General features: G+C 44.6%; 1 protein-coding gene and 1 pseudogene across 1 annotated transcript in view; both read right to left on the bottom strand.

Annotated features, from left to right (window-relative positions):
• Nucleotides 1-2,019: 2,019 nt before the first annotated feature.
• Nucleotides 2,020-23,338, bottom strand: part of IHO1 (interactor of HORMAD1 1) — a 39,060-nt gene continuing 17,741 nt past the window's right edge. Inside the window, exons 4-7 of the mRNA XM_012934201.2 lie at nt 21,002-21,050; nt 19,926-20,013; nt 3,564-3,667; nt 2,020-3,099 (exon numbers count right to left, since the gene is read on the bottom strand). Of these exons, the coding sequence (XP_012789655.2) occupies nt 2,020-3,099; nt 3,564-3,667; nt 19,926-20,013; nt 21,002-21,050 (1,321 nt within the window). The remainder of the gene's footprint in view (nt 3,100-3,563; nt 3,668-19,925; nt 20,014-21,001; nt 21,051-23,338) is intronic.
• Nucleotides 14,858-16,261, bottom strand: LOC101559162 (elongation factor 1-alpha 1-like; annotated as a pseudogene).

The raw sequence follows: 23,338 nt of genomic DNA, 5'->3' as shown, positions 1-23,338 counted from the left end.
GGCGTTTGCCTTGCACAAGGCTGACCTAGGTTTGATTCCCAGCATCCCATATGGTCCCCTGAGCACTACCAGGAGTAATTCCTGAGTGCAGAGCCAGAAATAACCCTGAGCATCGCTGGGTGTGACCCCCCCCCAAAAAAAAAGCAAAAAAAAAATTGTACTCCTAAAACTTAAACAATGTTGTCAATCTGTCAATCTACTTAAAAAAAAGAATTTCCAGATGTACACCCTTCATGTGAACTGCTCAGCAACCAAGTTCATCTTGGCTGTTGGTTTGGGCAGAGCTGAAGTGCTGCGTGCATGGCAGGACTTCTTCCTCTCCCACACCTTCCTTACACGCAGAGGAATACAGCAAGGAAAGTAAAGGAGGCTCACAGAGGGCAGGGTGGACAGACACCCAAGGGAGGAAAAGCCAGGGTGGGCTGCGATTTTCTGGGCTGGGATTGTTGCCATTGCCTGTGGCCCCAGCTACAGGCCTGAGGCAGCTTTGATCTGGCGGGGAATGAGAGCAGCAACGACTAGTGCCTGCCACCCCTGCCACATGCCACAGGCAAATTCAACAGCCAGTATTTGGTGGGATGAACACCCGAGCATAAAGACTAATAATAAATCAAGATCATTGCTTTCTAAGTAGCCCATTCAGAAAGCCCATGTTAAGTTTGAGAATGGGAAAATTTTGGAAACTGCCCTGCCCACAAAGAATTTTATTTTCATTCGGGTATAGGAAAGAGAAAGAGGCTTGGATAGGAGTTTGTCTTGCCTGCGCTCTACCTGGGTTCAATCCCTGGCATCTCATGTCCCCCAAGCACCTCCAGTAGTAATTCCTGAGTGCAGAGCCAGAAGTAATCCCTGAGCATCACTCAGGGATGTGACCCCAAAACAAAACAAAGAAGGAAAGAAAAACAGTTTAAGATGGGTGTTACCTATTCAAAATCCATATTTTGAGAAGCCTGGAGAATAAAAAGATATGCATCTTATTCATTTCCTAGCAAGAGAGTAAATAAACTTAGGGGGGAAATATGCTCTTAAAAGCTTGTCTTCATTTAAATTCAATTTTTATTATAAAATACATCTGAAAATATTCATAAACTTCAGCAAGAGAGAAATGGAAAGCAAAAGTGTCATTTATAAGCTCACGGTTCTCCAGATGATACAAGACTTACAGCTGTTTCATCAGTTTTGTTAGCTTTGTTGTCTCAGTAGTTTTTAAGTAATTGAAAAAACATCAATTCAACAAACAAAAAGAAAATGAGGTAATGTAGCCTGGAAACAGTTCTGCTTATTTGGTGCATGTCACCTCTTGTCCACGGGCAGTTTTCACTCTATTTCTGTGTTGATGGGAAGACTAATAGTGTGGCCCGGACTATGTCCACTGACCAAAACACACAAACACTCTCCGCCCCCCCAAACCGCCAGGCCCAGGTATCCCCAACACTGCAGGGTCCAAGCAGCAGCATAGCCTCAGGCCCTGGTGATAAACTGAAGACTTCTGGTTAGCCAAGAATCACTCACTGATGGGTGTCCCTGGGACTCCTAAGAACCATTTGGGAGCCTCCCTAGTGACTGTCCCATGCCAATTCTCCCCAAAAGACACCACAAACACTGGTGACAAAATGGGATGAAGATAAAAAATCCTGAGGCTTGGGAAGATACTGGTCATGTGTAAGGAATATTGTGAAACTAAACACTCTGCATTTTGATGGGGAGCAACAGCCTCAGTACAGCTGAGAGCCCGCCAGGAAGCTGCCCTGCTCTCAGGAAACTGTCTCCCCACCCCTTCTCCCCCACTTCCCAATCTGCCCCACAGCAGGCACTGCCCTAGCTCTCATCACCCAGTTTCCAATTTCAGACCAAATAAGGATGCACTTCCTCACGCCCTTGTACCCTTCCCCTACTCCACACTGACATCACCCATAGGGCTTCTGGCCTGAGGACTCCAAGTTGGGAGACTTTCTATTGTTGGCTAGCAGAGTGTTCAATAATTGTCTTCAGCTGACCAATAAAGTCACTGTGGGCTAATCAAAAACCATCATCACTGCTATCAAAATCCAGGTCATACAGCAGAATTTTCCCTGGTTCCCTGCATTTTGGGGAGTTGGAACTGCTAAGGTTGAGGTCACTGAACCAGTGTATGTGGTGGTCCCTTTGGGAACTGCTGTCTTGGCAAGAATGCCCACTGGCCTGCAGGAGGTCCCCTTCTTCTGTCTTACTGACACTTCCTCCTAGAGCAGGGTCCTCTAGTGTAGAGAGGTCAAAGACCTCCTGCTGCCTGTGGGGGGCCTTTTGAGGAACAGAATCTGTAGGTGGAGGATGTTTAGAACTAAAAGCACAGGTATTGCTTGGAATTTGCTCTTGCTTCCTGGCTCGTGGCCTGCCTCTGCAGGCTTTCCTAAGCTGCTGCTTCTTATCCTTCCTCACTCTCGCTCTGGTTCTGCCTTTCTGGGTTGTCACCAACCTCTGTTCAAAGGGGTCATATAAGAACATATCTCGGGCATGATGTTTCTGAGAGCTGTTCTTAGTGCTGGTTGCGAAGCGGTCTAAATGCAGGTGTGTAAGTGGTGAGGCTCCTTGGGAAAGCAGGTCTGAGTTCTCAGGAAGAGTGTGGTCAGTGCTGCCATTCTCAGAGCTGGCTTTAGTCCCAGGATGATTCTTGCTATTAGTCTGCACAGCCTGGTCCTTTACCTCCTGCTTCCCTTTACCTGCTCTAGAAGCCAGCAGTTCAGCCTCTTCTTGAAGGGTATCGTGCTGAGCTCCCTCAACCCAGACACTTAAGCTAGGAGGTAATGGGGAGCCCATACTGAGCTTCCTTACAGCAGGGCGGACCTGCGCCTGCTGTAGAGCGGAGTCCTCAGGGGCACAGACTTTCTGGTTGGTGAAACTGAGGCTCTGAGCCAGAAGAGGTGAGGTCTGGGAAGTGCTGTCTTTCACATGCGTGACTACTCCAGGGAATGAGACCAAACTCTTGATCTCTGCTAAGACACCAGGAATATTCAGCTGGCTCAGCTGCTCTCCCAGCTGCTGCAAATCCTTACTCTGCTGGATAACCAAGACTTCAAGATGCTCTAGGCTGGTTTTCATTTCCACAAATTCTGCTTGTTTCTGAAGAAAGGCAGAAAAGAAAGTTGAGAGGTATGGGCACAACTCAGAATGCCTGATAGAGGATGCGAGAACAAACTAAAGCAAAACCCAGGTTTGTCCCTCTCTAGACACATTACGTGAAAAGGCTCTGGAATTAGCATAGTGCACTGAAGGATCTTGGGAGCCAAGCTTGCCTCTATCAGGGCCTGTGCTAGCCACTACTCTTGGTTTAAAAATTGCAGCTTTAGGACTGGAGACAGTACAAGGGTAGGGCGTTTGCTTTACACTGCATACGGGGTCCCAGAGTACTGACTGCTGGGAGTGATTCCTGAACACAGAGCCAGGTATAAACCCTGAGTACAGCTGGCTGTGACCCAAACCCAATTCCCCCATACAATTTCAATTTCAACTTTAAAGGGGTCTCTCTGGGTTTTAGTGATTAAGCCAAAGCCACATTTGAGGGAAGAAGCTGAGTATTCACTTACAGCTTCAAATCTCTTTTGTATCTCAATGATGGCCTGCTCCAGGTTACCAGTGTCCTTCACTCTTTCCAGCAGCAGGTCTTTTTGGGATCTTGATGTCTCAAGCACTAAATACAGAACAGAGCAATGACAATTCACTTCATGAAACACCTTTGCTTAACTGTAACTGGGAAGAAGAAAAGCTAGAAACTGCGTAGGTCACTTGAGTTTATAACAAGAACCCAGGACTCTGCCCAAATCAGCCTTGTAGAGGATGAGAAGTCAGAACAAGCTGTTTCCTTTAGTCTCTTTTTTTCCCTCCCTGAGAAGATCCTGCCCAGGGCAGCCCAACCTCAGCACCCATTGGAAGCCCTGTGAAGCGTGCTGCCCACATGTCAGTACCAGCCTTTTTCCTTGGCCTTCGTTCCCAGGCCGGTCATCAGAATGACCTTCTGACAATACAGATATGTGCATTGCCCCTCTGAAGCCTTCATTGATGCATTCAAAGGTGTTCACTGACCACTGGATGGTGTCCCAAACACTATTATTTATTTTAACACATTCGATTTTAGGTAATGTGTTTACAACAGGTTGACATTTCTGGTGTTGGTATGCAGTTATCTCACCTCACCACCAACAAAGTGCCCAAGGCCCCCTACCCCCACTGAAACCAAAACTTCAAATTGGCTCTAGACCCCTGCTAACTTACCTTTATCCACTGTCTTCCTCTGTTTCTCTGGGCTGTGTTTCCTAAGCAATTTCTCTCTCGCCATGGGTCTCTGTGGGTATTGTTCCCTCAACATACTTCTGCTTCTATACCTGTCATCCTACCAATCCCCTCAACTCCTTAAGCTAAATAATTACTATTTTTTCTTCTGCTCTCAGTAATTATCTCCTTGAAAAATATCATTTCTGGTCTGGTTTGGGTGCTTCTGCTCTCTGCTGGTAGCACTGTGTGTGTGTGTGTGTGTGTGTGTGTGTGTGTGTGTGTGTGTATCATCACTTAGCACCCCACACCTACTTATTTACCCTCTAATTTGCTTAGAAACCTGAATACAAGTACTCAGAACTGATACTGATTTTCCTTATTTGCTTGGAGAGATTTTCATAAACACAGTGTTTTATTGCAACTTTATTAACATTGAGTTGCAATTATTGTATTCTCTTGCTAAACTGTAGGTCAAATAAGATGCTTTTACTTTTATTCAACAATAAGGAGCCTCTTCTATAGTCCAAGCAGTGAACTAGGTGCCCCATGAAGTACCTTGTAGTTTCTTCTAAGTTCTTTTAAAATGCTTGTTGCCTTCCTAAAAATGAGGCTACATGTTAAATTTCTTATAGTAACAAATTTTAGGTAAACAATTTAAAAATAATTTTAAAAAATGTTAGAGGCACAAGAAAGAAAAACAGGGGAAGTTATAATTTTGTATCAGAGAAGGTCTTTCTAAGAACCAAGTCAGAAAATCCAGAAGACATTTTAAAAATGGTAGTGTTTTGTGTCCTCATTGAGTATATGTCTAGGTATTTCTCTTGTTTTGGATTTATAAACACCATGGCTCCTCCTACCCCAGTGCATTATGCATTAATTTCTGTTACTAAATTATCTTATGATTTTGGGGCACTTTTTCAGCTGATTCTCAGAATTTAATTGTAGATCAGAACTACCTCAAGCTGATTTAAATAGAAACTTAACATTTCCCCCCCCACAAGCTGTATTTTTAGAGCCAGAGCACCTGTGCTGATTATAGGACCTTGTCCTCTGAGTAGCTCTAATCTCCAGGGAAACCAAATTCAGCCTCTGCAGAACCAAGACGCTAGAGAACTATGACCACAGTGATTCTGAAAAGAGAGGTCCCACGAGGAAGATTCTGCCTTACAAGCATAAACTGATTTAAAGTCTATCAATCAGCCTTATTCTAACTGCCCATTTCTCTAATTTTTGCCTTAATCCCTAACTTATAAAACAGCGCTTATGGACCATGCAATGCTGGTGATTGAACCCAGGCCTCCTGCCTGCAAAGCATGTAATCCAGCTGCATGAGCTCTCTCCAGCCTTTTGAAATGTTATTTTCATGAGGCTGCACATTGGCAGAGCATATGACTTGCACATGTGAGGCCTTGGATTTCATCCTTGGCTCTATATGAAAAACAAACAAGTAAATATGCACCAAATAAATTCAAATTGTGATAAATTCTCTGATAGTCATTATACTAAAAACGAGAGAATGGGGAACCAGAGATGTAGCTCAGCACATGCTTCATATACATAGGATCTGGGTTTGATTCTGACACACACAAAAGAAAAGAAAAAGAAAAGAAAAGGAAAAAAGGGATGGGAGCATCTATGGATAGGATCATCAGAGACGAAACACCTAAGCTGAGACCAGTAGCTGAGAGCCAGAGCAATATTACGGTGGGTAGGGTATTTGCTTTGCATGTGGCTGACCCTCCACAACACAGCCACCGCCACAGTCCAGGCTGCTTTCCGGACACTCGGGCAGAGCTTCTCATGAGGGAAGCCCCACAGAAACAGATAAAGCAGAACTCTGTGACCTTGAACTTCAGGCTCAACGAGATCTGGAAACAAGATCCTCTGTCTGCCTCCTCCAATCTCCGGCACCCCAGGGATCAAACCCAGACGCCTCATCCTACCCACGCCAGATAAATACCTCATTGGCCAACCTCCACTACCTCCACTACCCAGCTACCGCCACGCACCAGGCTGCTTTTTGGACTGCACGGCCGCAAGGCGGCCACACAACACAATAGGACACCTAACACCCATTTTCCATAATTTCCGCACCATATTTGATGGGGTTGGAATTGGTGTGAACCATGGGAACACCTGTAAGGGCTATTGGAGGCCTCCCTAAAAGCCTCCATCCCTCTCGGAGAGCCCAGCAAGCTCCTGAGAGTACCCTGCCCGCACGGCAGAGCCTGGCAAGCTACCATGATGTATTCGATATGCCAAAGACAGTAACAGCAATGGGCCTCATTCGCCTGACACCAAAAGAGCCCCCAATATGATGCCATCATCATTAAGAAGGATGAGCAAGGAGAGGCTGATAAAATCGCAGGGACAAACTAGACTGCCAAAATGAAGGACTAAAATTAATGTCTGTACTTTCAACGCATGTATTCTGGCATCAGAAGTATCCATCAAGGACCTGATGGCACAAATGCAGAAGATCAAGTACGACATCATTGGTCTGACCAAAACGAGAAGGTAACGATCATATTATGACATTTTCGACACTGGAGAAGAACTGTTCCTCAGAACATGTGACAACAGAGACGTCGGTAGCGTCAGTGTCTTTGTCAACATGAACTTGGCCACGAGCATTGATTCATTCGAATGCCTAACAACCCGAATTGGATGATTACACTTGAATAGATGTGGCTCACTGCTGGCAGTTTCTATCTTTGTCGTCTACGCACCAACATCCAACTACGATGAAGAAGAAATTGAGAAGTTCTACATGGAGCTGGAGAGGTACTATAAAGAAGACCACACCTTCTATAAGGTCATTGTTGGTGATTTTAATGCCAACATAGAACTGAGAAGGTCGCCCGAAGAACTCCACATTGGAACCATGGCCTAGAATGGAAAGAACCGGGTGAGAGACTGAGTTCATCATGTCAACCAAGACCATCCACGGTGATTCACAGTTCCAGAAGGTCAAATCTAAATGCTGGACATGGGAGTCTTCTGGTGGACAGTTCCACAATGAAACTGACCACATCATATTCGGTCAAAGGTTTTGCCTGACCGATATCCTTGTTGTCCCAAAATTTCAAACGGGATTGGACCATTGTCTCCTTCGTGCAAAATTCTACTTTACAGAGCAGGGAGAAAGGACTTCAGAGTTTAAGATTAAGAAGAGAACTCCCAGAATGACCACCAACTGGGAGCTCTTTGGCACTACTGCGGCAACATGGGAAGATGCCGTCATTGACAACATCAATGAGGAACACGATCAACTGGTTCAGCACCTCCATGACTATATGAGGAACGCCGAGAGTGTAAAAGCCACAAAAAGACGCCTGTCTTCGGAAACTCTCGAGCTCATTAGCCAACATGGTTTGGTATGAGCCTCAGGCAATCACAAGCTAACGTCCGAGGTCGAAAAGCTGTGTAGAGAAGCGATAAAGGAAGACCTCAAAGAGAGAAGAGCAGCAGTGTTGGTTGATGAGGTAGAAGCCAGGAAAAGTATTCACAACGCTCGCCTGTCCTTCGCCAACTACAAGACCAAGATGACTGCCCTCTGATGTCCTGATGGATCTATCACATCTTCCAGAAGGGCAATGGAGAGGATTATTCATGACTTCTACTTGGATCTCTTGACAGCCACGTCCACCTGCCCACATACCAAATTCTGCAAGATGGATGTTGTTCCCATCTTCCTCCCTTCCAAAATCTGACAGATCATTTTGTCGGTAAAGATGCATAAAGCACCCCATCCAGACAAGGTCAGACCCGAACACCTGAAGAATCTGCTGCCAGTACTCATCAATACACTGGCTCGGCTCTTCACATGCTACTTGTACGTATGCAAGGTTCCATGCTAATGGAAAATCAGCAGAACCATTCTGTTGTAAAGAAGGGAGACATCCACGACATCAGCAACTATCGCCCAATCTGCCTGTTGTCTGTCGTCTACAAGTTGTTCACTTGAGTCAACCTGAGTAGAATAGGCAGAACACTAGATGAAGGACAACCATGCGAACAAGCAGGGTTCCGAAAAGGATTCAGCATGATCAACCATATCCACACAGTGACCAAGCTCAATGAAGTTTCTTGAGAGTTCAAGATGCCACTCTGTCTAACGTTCATCGATTTAAAGAAGGCCTTTGATTCTGTTGAGACTGAAGTGGTCACCAAAACCCTAGTCAAACAGGGTGTTCAAATTCAGTACATCAAGATCCTCCACCAGCTGTATTACGGATTCACCACCAGGATCTCACCATTCTACAAGAAGTGATCATTGATGTAAAGAGAGGGGTTTGGCAGGGTGATACCATTTCACCGAGACACTTCAGTGCCACTCTCGAGAACATCATTCGATGACTGGAATGGGAAGAAATGGGAGTGAAGAGAGATGGTCGGCAACTACACCACCTCTGTTTTGCTGATGACATTGTTCTATTAACACCAAACATTAGTCAAGTGGCACAAATGCTGGCCGATTTCGACCACGAGTGTGGAAAGGCTGAACTGCAGCTGAATCTCACCAAAATAATGTTTATGAAAAACGAACTAGTCCCTGATGTTCCATTTGCTCTCATCTCTGAGAACAAACATCTCTGAATGCAGCAGCTATGTGTACCTGGGTTGAGAACTCAACATGAGGAACGATTTGGCGCCAGAACTGCGCAGGAGGAAGAGAGCAAGGTGGAACGCCTTCAAGAGTTTTGAAAAAGTGGTTAAGAGGATGAAGAACCTTAGGCTCTGGGCACATCTTTTTAACTCCACCATTCTTCCTGCACTAACATACGCCTCAGAGACCTGGGCCCTATGAAAACAGGATGAGTGCTATTCAGGTATCCCAAAGAGGAATTGAAAGGGCTGTGCTTGGAGTACCACGTTTCATTCAAGTGAGAGAAGGACTTCAGAGTTCCGACCTCCATCGACAATCAAGAATCAGGAACGGGCCGCTGGAGCAATAGCACAGCGGGGAGGGCATTTGCCTTGCACGCGGCCGACCCAGGTTCGAATCCCAGCATCCCATATGGTCCCCTGAGCACCACCAGGGGTGATTCCTGAGTGCATGAGCCAGGAGTGACGCCTGCATCGCCAGGTGTGACCCAAAAAGCAAAAAAAAAAAAAAAAAAAAAGAAAAGAAAAAAAGAATCAGGAACGGTGTCTCATTTGCCAAGGTGTCGAAAATCACGTAATGTGATTTTTTTTTGGTTTTTTATCACTCCAGCCCCACGTAATGTGATTTAGAAACAACTGCTAGACTAGAGCTGTTACCGACTGGATTCCACGGGACGTTAAAAGACGGCTTGGCCACCCACCTATGAGATAGTCAGACTTCTTTGTCAAAACCCTGAATGAATGGTTTGAGGCTCTCCATGTTCCTGGAGCGAGCAGATATCATTGGGCTACACCAGCACTCAACAGGAACAAATGGGGACGGTACTGGCGCTTGCTCGAGCAAATCAAAGATCAATGGGATGACAAGTGATACAAATGACACAAGTGGCTGACCCAAGTTAGACCTTCAGCATCTCATATGGTCCCCAGAGAACTACCAGAAATAATTCCTGATCACATATCCAGGAGTAACCCCTGGGCATCACTGGGTGTAGACCAAAACCAAAACCAAAACCAAAACCAAAACCAAAACAAATATATAAATTGACCTTCTGATTCTTCTTCAAGCCCATATTCTCCCTTAAACATGTATCTTGCATGCTTGTCTCTGTGTTTCTTTGCTACCTATTCTCTCTTGAACATGTTTCCCATTTTTCTCTCCTCTCACACTTTTCTCAATAAATTCCAATTTTAAAAACGCTACCAGGTTTGACCAAAAAAAAAAAAAAAAGGTAGTTGAAGTGACAGGAGAGTAGGTAAAGAGCTTGTGCGCTGGAGTGGTAGTACAGCAGGTGGGGCATTTGCCTTGCGTAGGGCTGACCTCGGTTCCATCCCCGGCATCCCATATAGTCCCCTGACAAACACCAAGAGAAATTCCTGAGTGCAGAGTCAGGAGTAAGCCCTGAGCATCGCTGGATGTAATCAAAAGAGAAAAAAAATAGAGGTAAGGAACTTCCCTTACCTTGGGCATGACATCATGGTACCACCTGAGTACCACGAGGAATGATTCCTTGAGTAAGGAATAAACAGCCAGGAGTAAGATCTGAGCACTTCCAGGTGTACCCTCATTCCCTGCCCCCCAATCTCTTCCCCCAAAGAAGGTAGCCTTGCAAAGATTAGAGGAAAGTTCAGGTAAAGACAATAGTAAGCAAAAAGTTCTAAAGTGAGAAGGTCCAGGAGATGATTCAGTGGCTAAAGCTCCTGCCTTATAAGCACGAGACTGCAAGTTTGATCCTGGTGGCACATTGCATGCAAAATGCCAAACTGGTAGCTCTGCTGTCTGTGATCCCAGTGCCATATGCATTTCTAGCCAAACTGCAGCCAGGTATGTGTGAGCATCACTGAAAAACACAACCAGAATGCACACGTGTACTGCAACTGAAGAGTGCTACCCACCAGGGGAGCACTATGAAAGCACCCCAATTCAGGGAGGACCCCAGGCTGTTCCCAGGCAAACAGCCAAAACATGTAAGCACAATTAAATATGTGTGAGACCCCCAGTCATGACACCATCATCAATAGATTGAAGGAGAAAACTCTAAGAAAGAGGCTGTTATGACTAGAGTAAATCAATGGGCCTTGCCCACTTCCCTAAAGAGGTAAATTTTTATTTTCTGTATATTTAGTCATAATTTAAAAAAAGAGGATTTTTCAGAAAGCAAATGGTGCTTGCCTTGTACGTGAATGACCCATGTTCGAACGCTGGCACTATATATAGTCCCTGAGCACCATCAGGAGTGATTTGTGAACAAAGAGCCAGGACTAAGCCCTGGGCACCACTGGGTGTGGCAGAAAGGAAGAAAAAAATAGAAGGAAGGAATGAAAGAAGGACAAAAGAGAAAGAGAGAGGAGGAGAAAGAAAGAAGAGCGAGGGGGAGGGAGGGAAAGATGGAGGAAGGAAAAAAAGGAGAGAGAGAGAGAAAGGGAGGGAGGGAGGGAAGGACAGACAGATGTTCACCTACTTTTCAATATAAGTTAAATTTTACATGTTAATCAGTTAGAAAAATGTTTTTGCTTATGTTTCAAGTACTGGATTTCTGTTCCTAAATTCAATTAGTCAAATATTTTTCCAGAAATCCATATGTAGATATTTGTAGTAGAAAGCAAACCTAATTATCCTACTCTAGATGAGGGCCTAAATAGCAATGTTTCTTAGCAACAGTGAACATTACCAAGCACAAAAGCACAGAATGAGAAAGGCAAGCAAACTGTCCAATTTGAGATCTGGTGGTGCTCAGGAAGAATCTACCAGTGGCCCCACTTATTTTTTCCTTGTCCCTGAGAGACAGATGTGCAAATAGCAATGTTTATTTCCTATTAAAAAAAAAGCCTTACAGGAGCTTTTTTTGTTTGTTGTTTTTGGACCACACCATGGAGGTGTTTGGGGGACCATATGTGGTGTTGGAAATTGAACTGAGATCCCTTGCATGCAAGGCAAGCACTTGAGTCCCTGCACTATTGATCTGGCCTCCTGAAACATCCCTCAGGTTGTTTCCATAGGTTGGCAATTATAAGTAATGTTGCAGTCAATATAGGGGTGTGTATAGCACTGCACCGTCATAGCACTGTCCCGTTGTTCATCTATTTGCTTGAGCAGGCACCAGTAACGTCTACATTGTAAGATTTGTTACTGTTTTTGGCATATCAAATACACCATGGGGAGTGTGTCAGGCTCTGCTGTATGGACAGGATACTCTCAGTAGCTTGCCAGGTTCTCTGAGAGGGACGGAGGAATGGAACCCCGGTCAACATGCAAGGAAAACGCCCTACCCACTGTGCTATAGCTCCAGTCCATGTAGATATCTTTTTGAATTATTGTTTTCTAATTCTTTGAATAAATACCAGTAACAAAATAGCTGGGTCATATTATATTTCTATTCTTAATTTTCTAACTAATGTTTGGACTATTGTGACAGTAGTTCCACCAGGTTATATTCCCAGTAATAGCATATGAGGCGTCCCTTTCTTTCACATTCTCACCAACACTTGCTTCTTGTCTTTCCAATAACAGCCGTTCTCTAATGTATGAGGTCATATCTCACTGTAGTTTTGATTTGCATTTCCCTAAATTTAAGTGATTATTATATCTATTCATGTACTTCTTTTTTTTTTTCTTTTTGGGTCACACCTGGCGATGCACAGGGGTTACTCCTGGCTCTGCACTCAGGAATTACTCCTGGCAGTGCTCAGGGGACCATATGGGATGCTGGGGATTGAACCCGGGCTGGCTGCGTGCAAGGCAAACGCCCTACCCACTGTGCTATCGCTCCAGCCCCTATTCATGTACTTCTTGTTCATCTGTAGATCTCTGGAGAAATGTCTATGGAGCTCATCTACCCATTTTTTAAATCAGGTCGCTACAGACTTTATTCTTAACAATTATAGGAGCCAGAACAATACAGCGGGTAGGGCTTGCCTTGCACACAGCCAACCCAGGTTTGATCCCAGATGGTGGCCCCCAAGCACCACCAAAACAGATCTCTGAGTGCAAAGCCAGACTAAGTCCTTTGCACGTAGAGTGTGACCCAAAACCAAACAAATAAAAAGTTTATGTTCCTTACTTAGAACATAACTTAGAACTCAGAGCATTTCTTAGAGTATTTCTCCCTATAAAATTATAAAAATGTTGCCCATGTTTTCTTATAGTTTTTAAATTTATTCACCACCCATAGTATATTGATTTTATCTATAATTAATTTTGGTATATAGCATTATCTCCTTTCCAAAGAGATATTTTCTGATCTTGTTGAGGGGGAACTGGTGTTATTCCTGGTAGTGCTTAGGGCTACTACTGGCTCTGTGCTCAGGGATTACTCCCTATGCTTAGGTACTATGTGGTTCCAGGATCAAACCCAGGCCTCCTGCATGAAAAACATGCACTTTTCCCTTTAAGCTATTTCTACAGTACACATTTTCTGATCTTAATAGCAGCGTTTCCTTCTAATTTTACTAATGATCATAATTTTTCAATATAAAAGATTCCTACTTATGAAAGTATTATTCTGACTCAGCTAATTGAGCTAAACCAAAATTAAGTAGCATATGGAAGTAGCTTTGATAATTCCTTTATATTACTCTGGTCCTTAGTGTTCTCAGCTATGGAACAAGAGGAGTTAGATGAAATAACTTGGAATGATCTTTCTGGTTATTCAGACAGAGTGTAGGGAAGATTATCTCATGGTGTGACGCCACCAACTGCATAATAACATAAGATCACACTTTCAGGGCCAGAACAATAGCATGGAAGGTAGGATGCTTGTCTTGCACGTGGCTGACTAGTTTGATCTCCAGCACCACATACAGTTCTGAGTTCTCCCAGGAGTGGCCCATGAGCACAGAGATAGGAGTAAGCCCTGGGCATTTCGAGGTGTGGCCCATCAAACAGACCAAAAAAAACAAACAAACAAAAGATAGCACTGCACACAACCTCTTTCCTTTAAAAGCAAAGCGAATGCAAACTGGAAGCCCACAAAGTGCACCAACTGGCAAATTTAATGCATCAGTAAGCTAGCCTGAGCCTGAATATATGACAGATGATTTGCTTGGTTCCTTTTTTTTTCCCATTAAACTTTGTTTTTAATAGGTCTCAAAATTCTGCGACAGATTTTTGGTCAAGTTGTTTCCATTAAAAAGTACTGATTTTAGGGGCTGGAGTGATAGCACAGCGGGTAGGGCATTTGCCTTACACACAGCTGACCCGGGTTTGAATCCCAGCATCCCATATGGTCCCCTGAGCACTGCCAGGGGTGGTTCCTGAGTGCACAGCCAGGAGTAATCCCTGTGCATCGCCAGGTGTGACCCAAAAAGCAAAAAAAAAAAAAAAAAGTACTGATTTTAGGGGCTGGAGCCATAGCACAGTGGGTAGGGCATTTGCCTTGCACACGGCCGACCCGGGTTCGATTCCCAGCATCCCATATGGTCCCCTGAGCATCGCCAGGAGTAATTCCTGAGTGCAGAGCCAGGAGTAACCCCTGTGCATTGCCAGGTGTGACCCAAAAAGCAAAATAAATAAATAAAAATAAAAAGTACTGATTTAAAAAACTAATAACTTAAACTGCCACACACACAAAAAAAATACAAATTGTCCACAAAACATTTTCCTTTCCTTCGGAAGGTTTTAGGGTGCATTGCTATCATTAACCAGTCTTTTACTATTAAAACTTAAATGGCCAATTGAGACAAACAGTTCTGAGACCGTCCTTCCACCACTGATTAAGACTGGGGTGGGGGGCTAGAGCAATAGCACAGCGGGTAGGGCATTTGCCTTGCACGCGGCCAACCCGGGTTCGAATCCCAGCATCCCATATGGTCCCCTGAGCACCGCCAGGAGTAACTCCTGAGTGCACAGCCAGGAGTAACCCTTGTGCATTGCCGGGTGTGATCCCTAAAAAAAAAGCTAAAAAAAAAAATCCTCATCCTCTCCCAAGCAAAGGCAACCCAGTTTGTCAGGGAGGGACTTAAAAAAAAAAAAGACTGGGGTGGCAGGTACTGGGGATCATATTCATTTAGCCTTCTGAGCCTTCTGGGCAGACTTGGTAACGTTGCCAGCTCCAGCTGCCTTCTTGTCCATTGCTTTGATGACACCCACAGCACTAGTCTGCCTCATATCACGAACAGCAAAACGACCCAGAGGAGGGTAGTCAGGGAAGCTCTCAACACACATGGGCTTGCCAGGGACCATATCAAAGATGACAGCATCACAGATTTCAAGAACTTGGGGCCATCTTCCAGCTTTTTCCCAGAACGACAGTCAATCTTCTCTTTCAGCTCAGCAAATTTGCAAGCAATGTGGGCTGTGTGGCAATCCAGCACAGGTGCATAAGCAGCACTGATCTGACCGGGATAGTTCAGGATAATCACCTGAGCTGTGAAGCCTGCAGTTTCCACTGGAGGATCATTTTGCTGTCACCAGCCACACTGCCATGACGAACATCTTTAATAGACACGTTCTTTTTTTTTTTTTTTTTTTTTGTTGTTGTTTTCTTTTTGGGTCACACCTGGCGATGCACAGGGGTTACTCCTGGCTCTGCACTCAGGAATTACCCTTGGTGGTGCTCAGGGGACCATATGGGATGCTGGGATTAGAACCCGGGTTTGGCCGAGTACAAGGCAAATGCCCTACCCGCTGTGCTATCGCTCCAACCCCTAACAGACACGTTCTTGACGTTGAAGTCCATGTTGTCCCCAGGAAGAGCTTCGATAAGAGTTTCATGGTGCATTTCAACAGACTTAACTTCAGTTGCCATCTTTACAGGTGACTTTCCAACCCTTGAACCAGGGCATATTAGCACTTGTCTTCAGCATGTTGTCACAGTTCCAATCAGAAATTGGCACAAATGCTACCGTGTCAGGGTTGTAGCCAATTTTCTTAATGTAGGTGCTGACTTCCTTAACAATTTCCTCATATCTGTTCTGGCTGTAGGGTGGTTTAGTGGAATCCATTTTGTTAACGCCAACAATGAGCTGTTTCACACCCAGTGTGTAAAACAGAAGGGCATGCTCGCAGATCTGCCCATTCTTGGAGATACCAGCCTCAAATTCACCCACACTAGCAGCAACAATCAGGACAGTACAATCAACCTGAGAAGTGCCTGTAATCATGTTCTTGATAAAGTCTCTGTGTCCCGGAGCATCAAAATGATGGTTACGTAGTACTTGCTGGTCTCGAACTTCCACAGGGAGATATCAATGGTGATACCAACTCATGTTCCGCTTTCAGTTTATCCAATATCCAGGCATACTTGAACGAGCCCTTTCCCATCTCGGCGGCCTCCTTCTCGAATTTCTCAATCGTTCGCTTGTCGATGCCGCCACATTTGTAGATCAGGTGGCCAGTGGTGGTGGACTTGCCTGAGTCTACGTGTCCGATGACAATGAGGTTGATGTGAGTCTTTTCCTTTCCCATTTTGACTTGCGTTTAGCTGTGATTTTCACCACACTTGTGTTCTGGCGGCAAACCCGTTGCAGAAAAGTACTTGGTTCCTTTCTGCTTTTTATCACTGTCTTCCAAGAAAGTACATAATTCTGGAGAGGCTACTAGTGCCATTTTCAATAATGAATTGGATTTTGGGGTCACAGCAATAATATAGCGGGAAGGGCATTTGCCTCACAGGTGTCCAATCCGGGTTTGATCCCTGACACCTCATATGGTCCTCCCACTTAGGAATAATTCCTGAGTACAGAGCCAGGAGTAACCCAGCATTGCTGTGTGTGACCCAAAAATAAAAATTAAAAAAAAAACAAAACCCTGAACTTTGAACTAGTATACTGCATTACTTGCTACTGTTTTCCATATGATAGTGGCTCCCTCTCCTAAATCATACCCTCTGAAAATAAGGAAACCAACAGGGGTTAAGGATAAGGATGCATACTCCTAATTTTTTTTTTTTTTTGGTTTTTAAGCCATACCCAGTGGCAGGGGGTTGGAGAGGGCTATTCTCTGCTTGTTACTCAGAGGTTGCTCCTTAAAATACTGTCAGTGGGGTGCCAGGGACTGAACCCAAGGCCCCAGCATGCAAAGCATGTGCACTGGCCTTTTAAGCTATTTCCCCTCATATGCCTACTATTTTTTTTTCTTTTATTGTTGGGCCAAACCTGGCTATGTTCAGGACTTAGTTATGACTTTGTGATCAGTGATTACTCCTAGAGGTGCTCAGAGGATCATATTTGGTGCAGAGATCGAACCCAGGTAAGCCGTGTGCAAGACAAGTGCCCTACCTATTGTACGATTGCTCTACCCCTATTATGTCTACTTTTATTAGTAGTATTCTTTAGGACCACACCTAGCAGAGCCAGAGGCTGCTCCTAGATATTTGTTCAGGCGTCACTCTGGGCAATATTCAAACTTGGGTCAGTCACATACAAGGCAAGTGCCTTAGTCCATGTACAATCTCTCCAGTCCCTCATAGGCCTACTTTAAATCTGATTAGTTGTAGCACTTTCTCTGTGTTATTTTGTTGGGGACCATGAGCACTCCCATTTTCTATTCTGAGCCTTAAACATCATAATCTTCTTCTTATTTTCATCCAGTTTAAAATATAGAACCCCCCCACCCATGCCAAGCTGTTTTCACTGGGGCACCTCAGAAGGGGGCTGGTTGAGTTTCTCTCCCTGCCCCAAGCAGAACCCCAGCAGCCAAAAAACTTCAGAGCTAAACTGCCACCATGCTCAAGGCCACTCCCCACATGGTCGGACAAGCCTCACCCAAAAGGAGATGAGCCTCACCCAGAGGGGACGAGCGTCACCCAAGATGGAATGAACCTCACTCAAGAGGGGACCGGCAGAAAAACCCAGTTATGCAGGAACCTGTGTGACTGAGATCTCCATGCCTGCTCGGATTGGGACTGGGCCTCCTCCTCCCAGCTCCCCAGTTTTCCAGTAGCTTGGCATTCATACCCACAAAATGCCCCCGGCGCCATGTAATCTCATCAACAGCCAAGATCCAGAGACTATAAACTAAAACTCCTGGAAGAGAACAATGCAGAATTTCCTGGAGCGTGTGGCCACTTTGCAGCTGTGAGACCTCTTACAGTCTATCTCACTTACTTACCAAAAGTAGCAAACATTTTTTGGTTTTAACATACTTTCTTGTATTCTCTTATATTTGTGCTTCAATGGCTCCAGAATGAAATACAACAACCTTCACACACTTCCCTCTTATTGTGGTGGGAAGGTGCTCAATGGTGGGATTGGTGTTTGAATATTATCTATAATGAACTATTGTGAACAACTTTTATGAAAATAAAAAATATATATAAAAGTATATACATTGTTTCATATAAAACAAAATAAAATAAAATATAGAAAACTGGGTTGGAGCAATAGTACAGTGGGTAGGGCGTTTGTCTTGCACGTGGCCGACCCAGGTTCAATTCCCAGCATCCCATATGGTCCCCTGAGCACCGCCAGGAGTAATTCCTGAGTGCAAAGCCAGGAGTAACCACTGTGCATCGCTGGGTGTGACCCAAAAAGCAAAAAAATGAAAAATAAATTAATTAAGTAAACTATAGAAAACCAAAAGACACTTTTTTTTTTTGCGGGGGCAGGGAGCGTGGGACACAACCAGTGGTACTCAAGGCTTACTCCTGGCTCTGGGCTTAGGGATCACTCCTGGCAGTGTCTGGGATCCTAGAGATCAAACCTGGGTTAGCCTTCTGCAAGGCAAGCACCCTATTTATTGTACTATCTCACCAGCCCCCAAAATGACACTTTCCTTGGAAACTTAATAAAAGAGTTATTCTCTTTTGGGGGATTGAGAAATTTGGGCCTCACCTGTTTGTGCTCAGGGTTTACTCCTAGTGCTATGTGCAGGGGTCACCCCTGGAGATGCTCAGGGCACCATTCAGGGTGCCAGGGATTGAACCTGGTTGGCCGCATAAAATGCAGATATCTTACTGGCTGTACTCTTTCTCTCTGGTCCCTGCCTTGCTATATCTCATAAGGGTAACAGTCCTAGGCTTCCACACTGATTTCCAAACAGATGCACAGTTGCCCTGTGTGTGGGAAAACCAGCCTGAAAGCCAGCAGATAGTACAGTGCTTTTTTTGTAGACAGATGGGGATTAATTTCAATGACACACAAAACGATTAATTTCTGTAAACCATGAGCAATCTGCCCAATGGCATTTGAATGTTTTAAATTTGTTTAAAATAAAAAATAAACAAACAGACAAATGTAAACAAATACAGATGCAATCATCATATTGTTTAGCTGGAAAACTATTGGTTTTAGAGAGGTGTCCGAATAATGAAAACTGTGTTCTCGCTTTCTTCTGTTAAGGGTCAGCACCTGGCTTTCTTCTGCTAAGAGCCAGCACCTTGGTCTTTGTTTTATATTTATTTTGGTGGGGGGGGCACACCTAGCAATGCTAAGAGGTTACTCCTGGCTCTGCCCTCAGGAATTACGCCTTGCAATGCTCAGGGAACCATATGGGATGCTGGAGATAAAACTTAGGTTGGCTGAGTGGAAGGCAAACACCCTACCCATTGTACTATATAGATCTGGCCCTAAAGGTTTTCTAATTAATTCATGTGTAAATCATTAACTGGTGGAGTAGGGGACTTTACAAACCACAAACTGTAACCGAAATTGAGAAAGATGTTGTGATTCACCACAAAACAGTTCTTACTGAAATGAAAGCAGCAAGAAGAGCAGTAGGCAAGTGGAGAATTTCTAACTCCTAAGAGAGCAGTGTCTCTATTTCTAAATCCTTTGAGAGTGCGTCTTTACAGAAGCACAGTGAGCAATTCATTTGGGACTCATGGATGCTGCTGATTCACTGCTGGCAGTAAAATGAGCAATAGTAATTTCACCTATCCAAGGCAGCGAGGTTACTGGGTAGAGGATATGTCTCACTGAGGGCATCTAGGGACTAGAGCATTCCCACAGCAGTGAGTCCCACCATCCAGATTAGTGTGCTCTACATCTCTTCAGGACTAACTTGATGTATTCTCTCATCTGAAATACTTGATGGAACCTTACCATTGGCAGAAACCTGGCTAGGGTCAGAAAGTTCATGTTCACTGCTCACCAGTGCCCTCTGCTGATAACCTCAAATAGGAAGTACTCACATGTCTTGACCACAGTCTCCAAAGAATCCACAATAAATTGACTTCTTAAACTGAGACATTCCTCAGACTTTTCCACAGTGGTCTGCAACTAAAGAACCACAAATAAAGGGGAAAAAATCACTCTTTTGTTATTTTGCTAAATTAGAGAATTTACATTGATAACAAAAGATGTAATTCAGCTGGAGATATACCAGACAGGGTCAGGTGCTTGTTTTACATGAAGCTGGTTCCCTCCCCAGCACTGCACATGACCCCCAAAGTACCTCCAGGAGTGGCCCCTGAGTACAGAGCCAAGAGAAGCTCCCCCTGGGAGTCCCTGAGTAAGACCTAACGCCCCCAAAAACCAAATTAAAAAATTGAAAAGCAGTATACTTAAGCACTGTCTTTTTACAATGAACCAAAGTTAATACAATGCACTATAGCACTGTCATCCCATTGTTCATCGATTTGCTCAAGCAGGCACCAGTAACATCTCCATTATGAGACTTGTTGTTACTGTTTTTGGCATATCGAATACGCCATGGGTAGCTTGCCAGGGTCTGTCGTGCAGTTGGGATACTCTCGGTAGCTTGCCGGGCTCTCTGAGAGGGACGGAGGAATCGAACGTGGGTTGGCTGCGTGCAAGGCAAATGCCCTACCCGCTGTGCTATAGCTCCAGTCTGAAAGTCAATACAATGTAATTATGAAATACATTTTAAAATGTAAAATGTTCAGAGTCGGGAGATAGAACAGTGATTAGGGTCATGCCTATCATATGCCTGACCTAAGTTTGATTCCCAACACCACATGGTTTCCCTCCCAAGTCTCACTGGGTATAAACTTTTAGACACGCCCCGCCCGCCTCCAAGCACTGCTGGACATAGTTCTGCAGGTCCCCAACACCACTGCAGTGGTCCAGGGATCCCCCAACACTGCAGGGCCTAAGCAGAGTATCATATATATCTTCGGGCCCTTGTGCTGAACTGAGGTTGACTAAGAACTGCCCGTGGAGCTCCAAACCTCCTGAGTACAGCTTGGGAAACCCTTTCCCAGAAATGCCAAGATTTTTTAACTCCTTAAAATGCAACTCTACTTACCCTATCAATGCTTTCTCTGACATGGGAAATAAAGTTGTACAGAGTCTCACTAGGAGAAAAAAGAGAAAAAAAGTCCTTGTGAAATACTGAAACAATATGGAACAGAGTGATTTCCTGAACATGACTGGCTTCCACCTAGTATTGCACCACACAGTGCTTGATCAGAGTTAGAGACCAGACCCTGAGGAACCTGAATGTCCGCAAGGAAAACAAGAGAATACAGACTTTTCATGACCATATTCAAACAGAACCAGATTTTCCTTTTTTAAATTTACTCTGTATTTTAGCCAGGGCAAAAATTTAACTCAGTGGTTACTATGTAAAACAGAACGAATTTTTGTTTTTTCCTTTTGGCCACAGCCAGGTGTTCTCAGGGCTTACTTCAGGCTCTGTGCTCAGGAATCATTCCTGGCAGGACTTAAGGAATCATACCTGGTGCTGGGGATCAAACATGGGTTGGCTGCTTACATGCAAGGCAAGCACTTTACGGCACTGTCTCTTTGACCCTAACTTTCATTTTCATGAAGATAGTCTTTCTGATAGCTCACAGTTCCTAAACACACTTTAGAGTAATGATGATTACTCTGATTATGGAGACAGTATTTAGATAATTCCATGAACAATTTTTACCTCATTTCCCATTCCTTCATTGCTTATGTTTTTTGGGAGTGGCCCAGAGGAATAGAACATTTATACACACTTGGCGAGGCATGGCCAGAAATCATTCATTAGTATAACTAGAGATTATACTAATGAATGACTAGTATAGGGATTAGAGAGTGCAGAACTAATAGGCTCAAACAAAAAACTATGGGGTCCTACTCATTATATGTGGTGACAGCAGGGATTTGAACTTGTGACTATATATATATTTTTTTCTTTTTTGGGTCACACCCAGCGATGCACAGGAGTTACCCCTGGCTCTACACTCAAGAATTACTCCTGGTGGTGCTCTGGGGACCATATGGGATGCTAGGAATCAAACCCAGGTCAGCCTCGTGCAAGGCAAATGCCCAACCTGCTGTGCTATCACTCCAGCCCCGATGACTATATAATTTTAAGTCACTGGGGTAGGGCTGGAGTGATAGCATAGCGGGTAGGGCATTTGCCTTGCACTCGGCCGACCCGGGTTCAAATCCCAGCATCCCATATGGTCCCCCAAGCACTGCTAGGAGTAATTCCTGAGTGTAAAGCCAGGAGTAACCCCTGAGCATCTCTGGGTGTGACCCAAAAAGGAAAAAAAATGTGAAAAATAAAAGATTATCTCCTTAAGTCACTGGGGTGACTGAATAGCAGTCACTGTGCTACTCCTCTAAACCAAACAGAAATTTTTATTCTTGTTTGTAGTGTTATAAATGGAATCCAGGACTTCATACATATAAGGCTTGTTCCCTGCCACTAAGTCACATTCCTGTATTCCCTCAATATATCAAATTTTAAACCTAACTGGGTAATTTGTTTTTTGGGGAAGCCGCACTGGCTGTGCTCAGGACTTACTTCTGGCTCTGTGCTCAAAGCACTAGTTTTTTTTTTTTTTTTTTGCTTTTTGGGTCACACCTGGCAATGCACAGGGGTTACTCCTGGCTCTGCACTCAGGAATTACCCCTGGCGGTGCTCAGGGGACCATATGGGATGCTGGGAATCGAACCTGGGTCGGCCGCATGCAAGGCAAACGCCCTACCCACTGTGCTGTGCTATTGCTTCAGCCCCTCAAAGCACTCTTGACAAAATTCAGGACCATATGTGATGCCAAGATTGAACCTAGATTGTACACATTTTATTTTACTTGGCTTGTGGGCCACACCTGGTGGTGTTTGTGGATCATTCCTGGCAGTGCTCAAGGAACCATATATGGTGCTGGGAATCAAAGCGAAGTCAGTCCTATGCAAGGCAAGTCTTACACACTTGTCTGTGTGTTTAATCTCTGTGATTAAAACAGGGTTGGGTATATGCAAGACTTAAGCCTTAATCTCTATATTATCTCTTCCGTGTCCTGCCCCCTCCCTCCCCAGTTGTATTTTTAAAAAACGTAGTAAGGCCAGAGATATAATACAGGAGGTAAGGCATTCGGCTTGCATCTTGGTTCAATCCCTGGCACCACATATGGTACCTAGAGCCGTGCAGGAGTGATCTTTAAGAACAGAGCCAGAGGGGCCGGAGCGATAGCACAGAGGGTAGGGCGTTTGCCTTGCACGCGGCCGACCCGGGTTCGATCCCTGGCATCCTATATGGTCCCCCAAGCACTGCCAGGGGTAGTTCCTGAGTGCAAAGCCAGGAGTAACCCCTGAGCATTGCTGGGTGTGACCCAAAAAAGCAAAAAAAAAAAAAGAAAGAAAG

This window comes from Sorex araneus, chromosome 4 (genome assembly GCF_027595985.1).
Source record: "Sorex araneus isolate mSorAra2 chromosome 4, mSorAra2.pri, whole genome shotgun sequence".
Lineage (NCBI taxonomy): Eukaryota > Metazoa > Chordata > Mammalia > Eulipotyphla > Soricidae > Sorex > Sorex araneus.
This window is presented reverse-complemented; position numbering and strand designations above follow the sequence as displayed.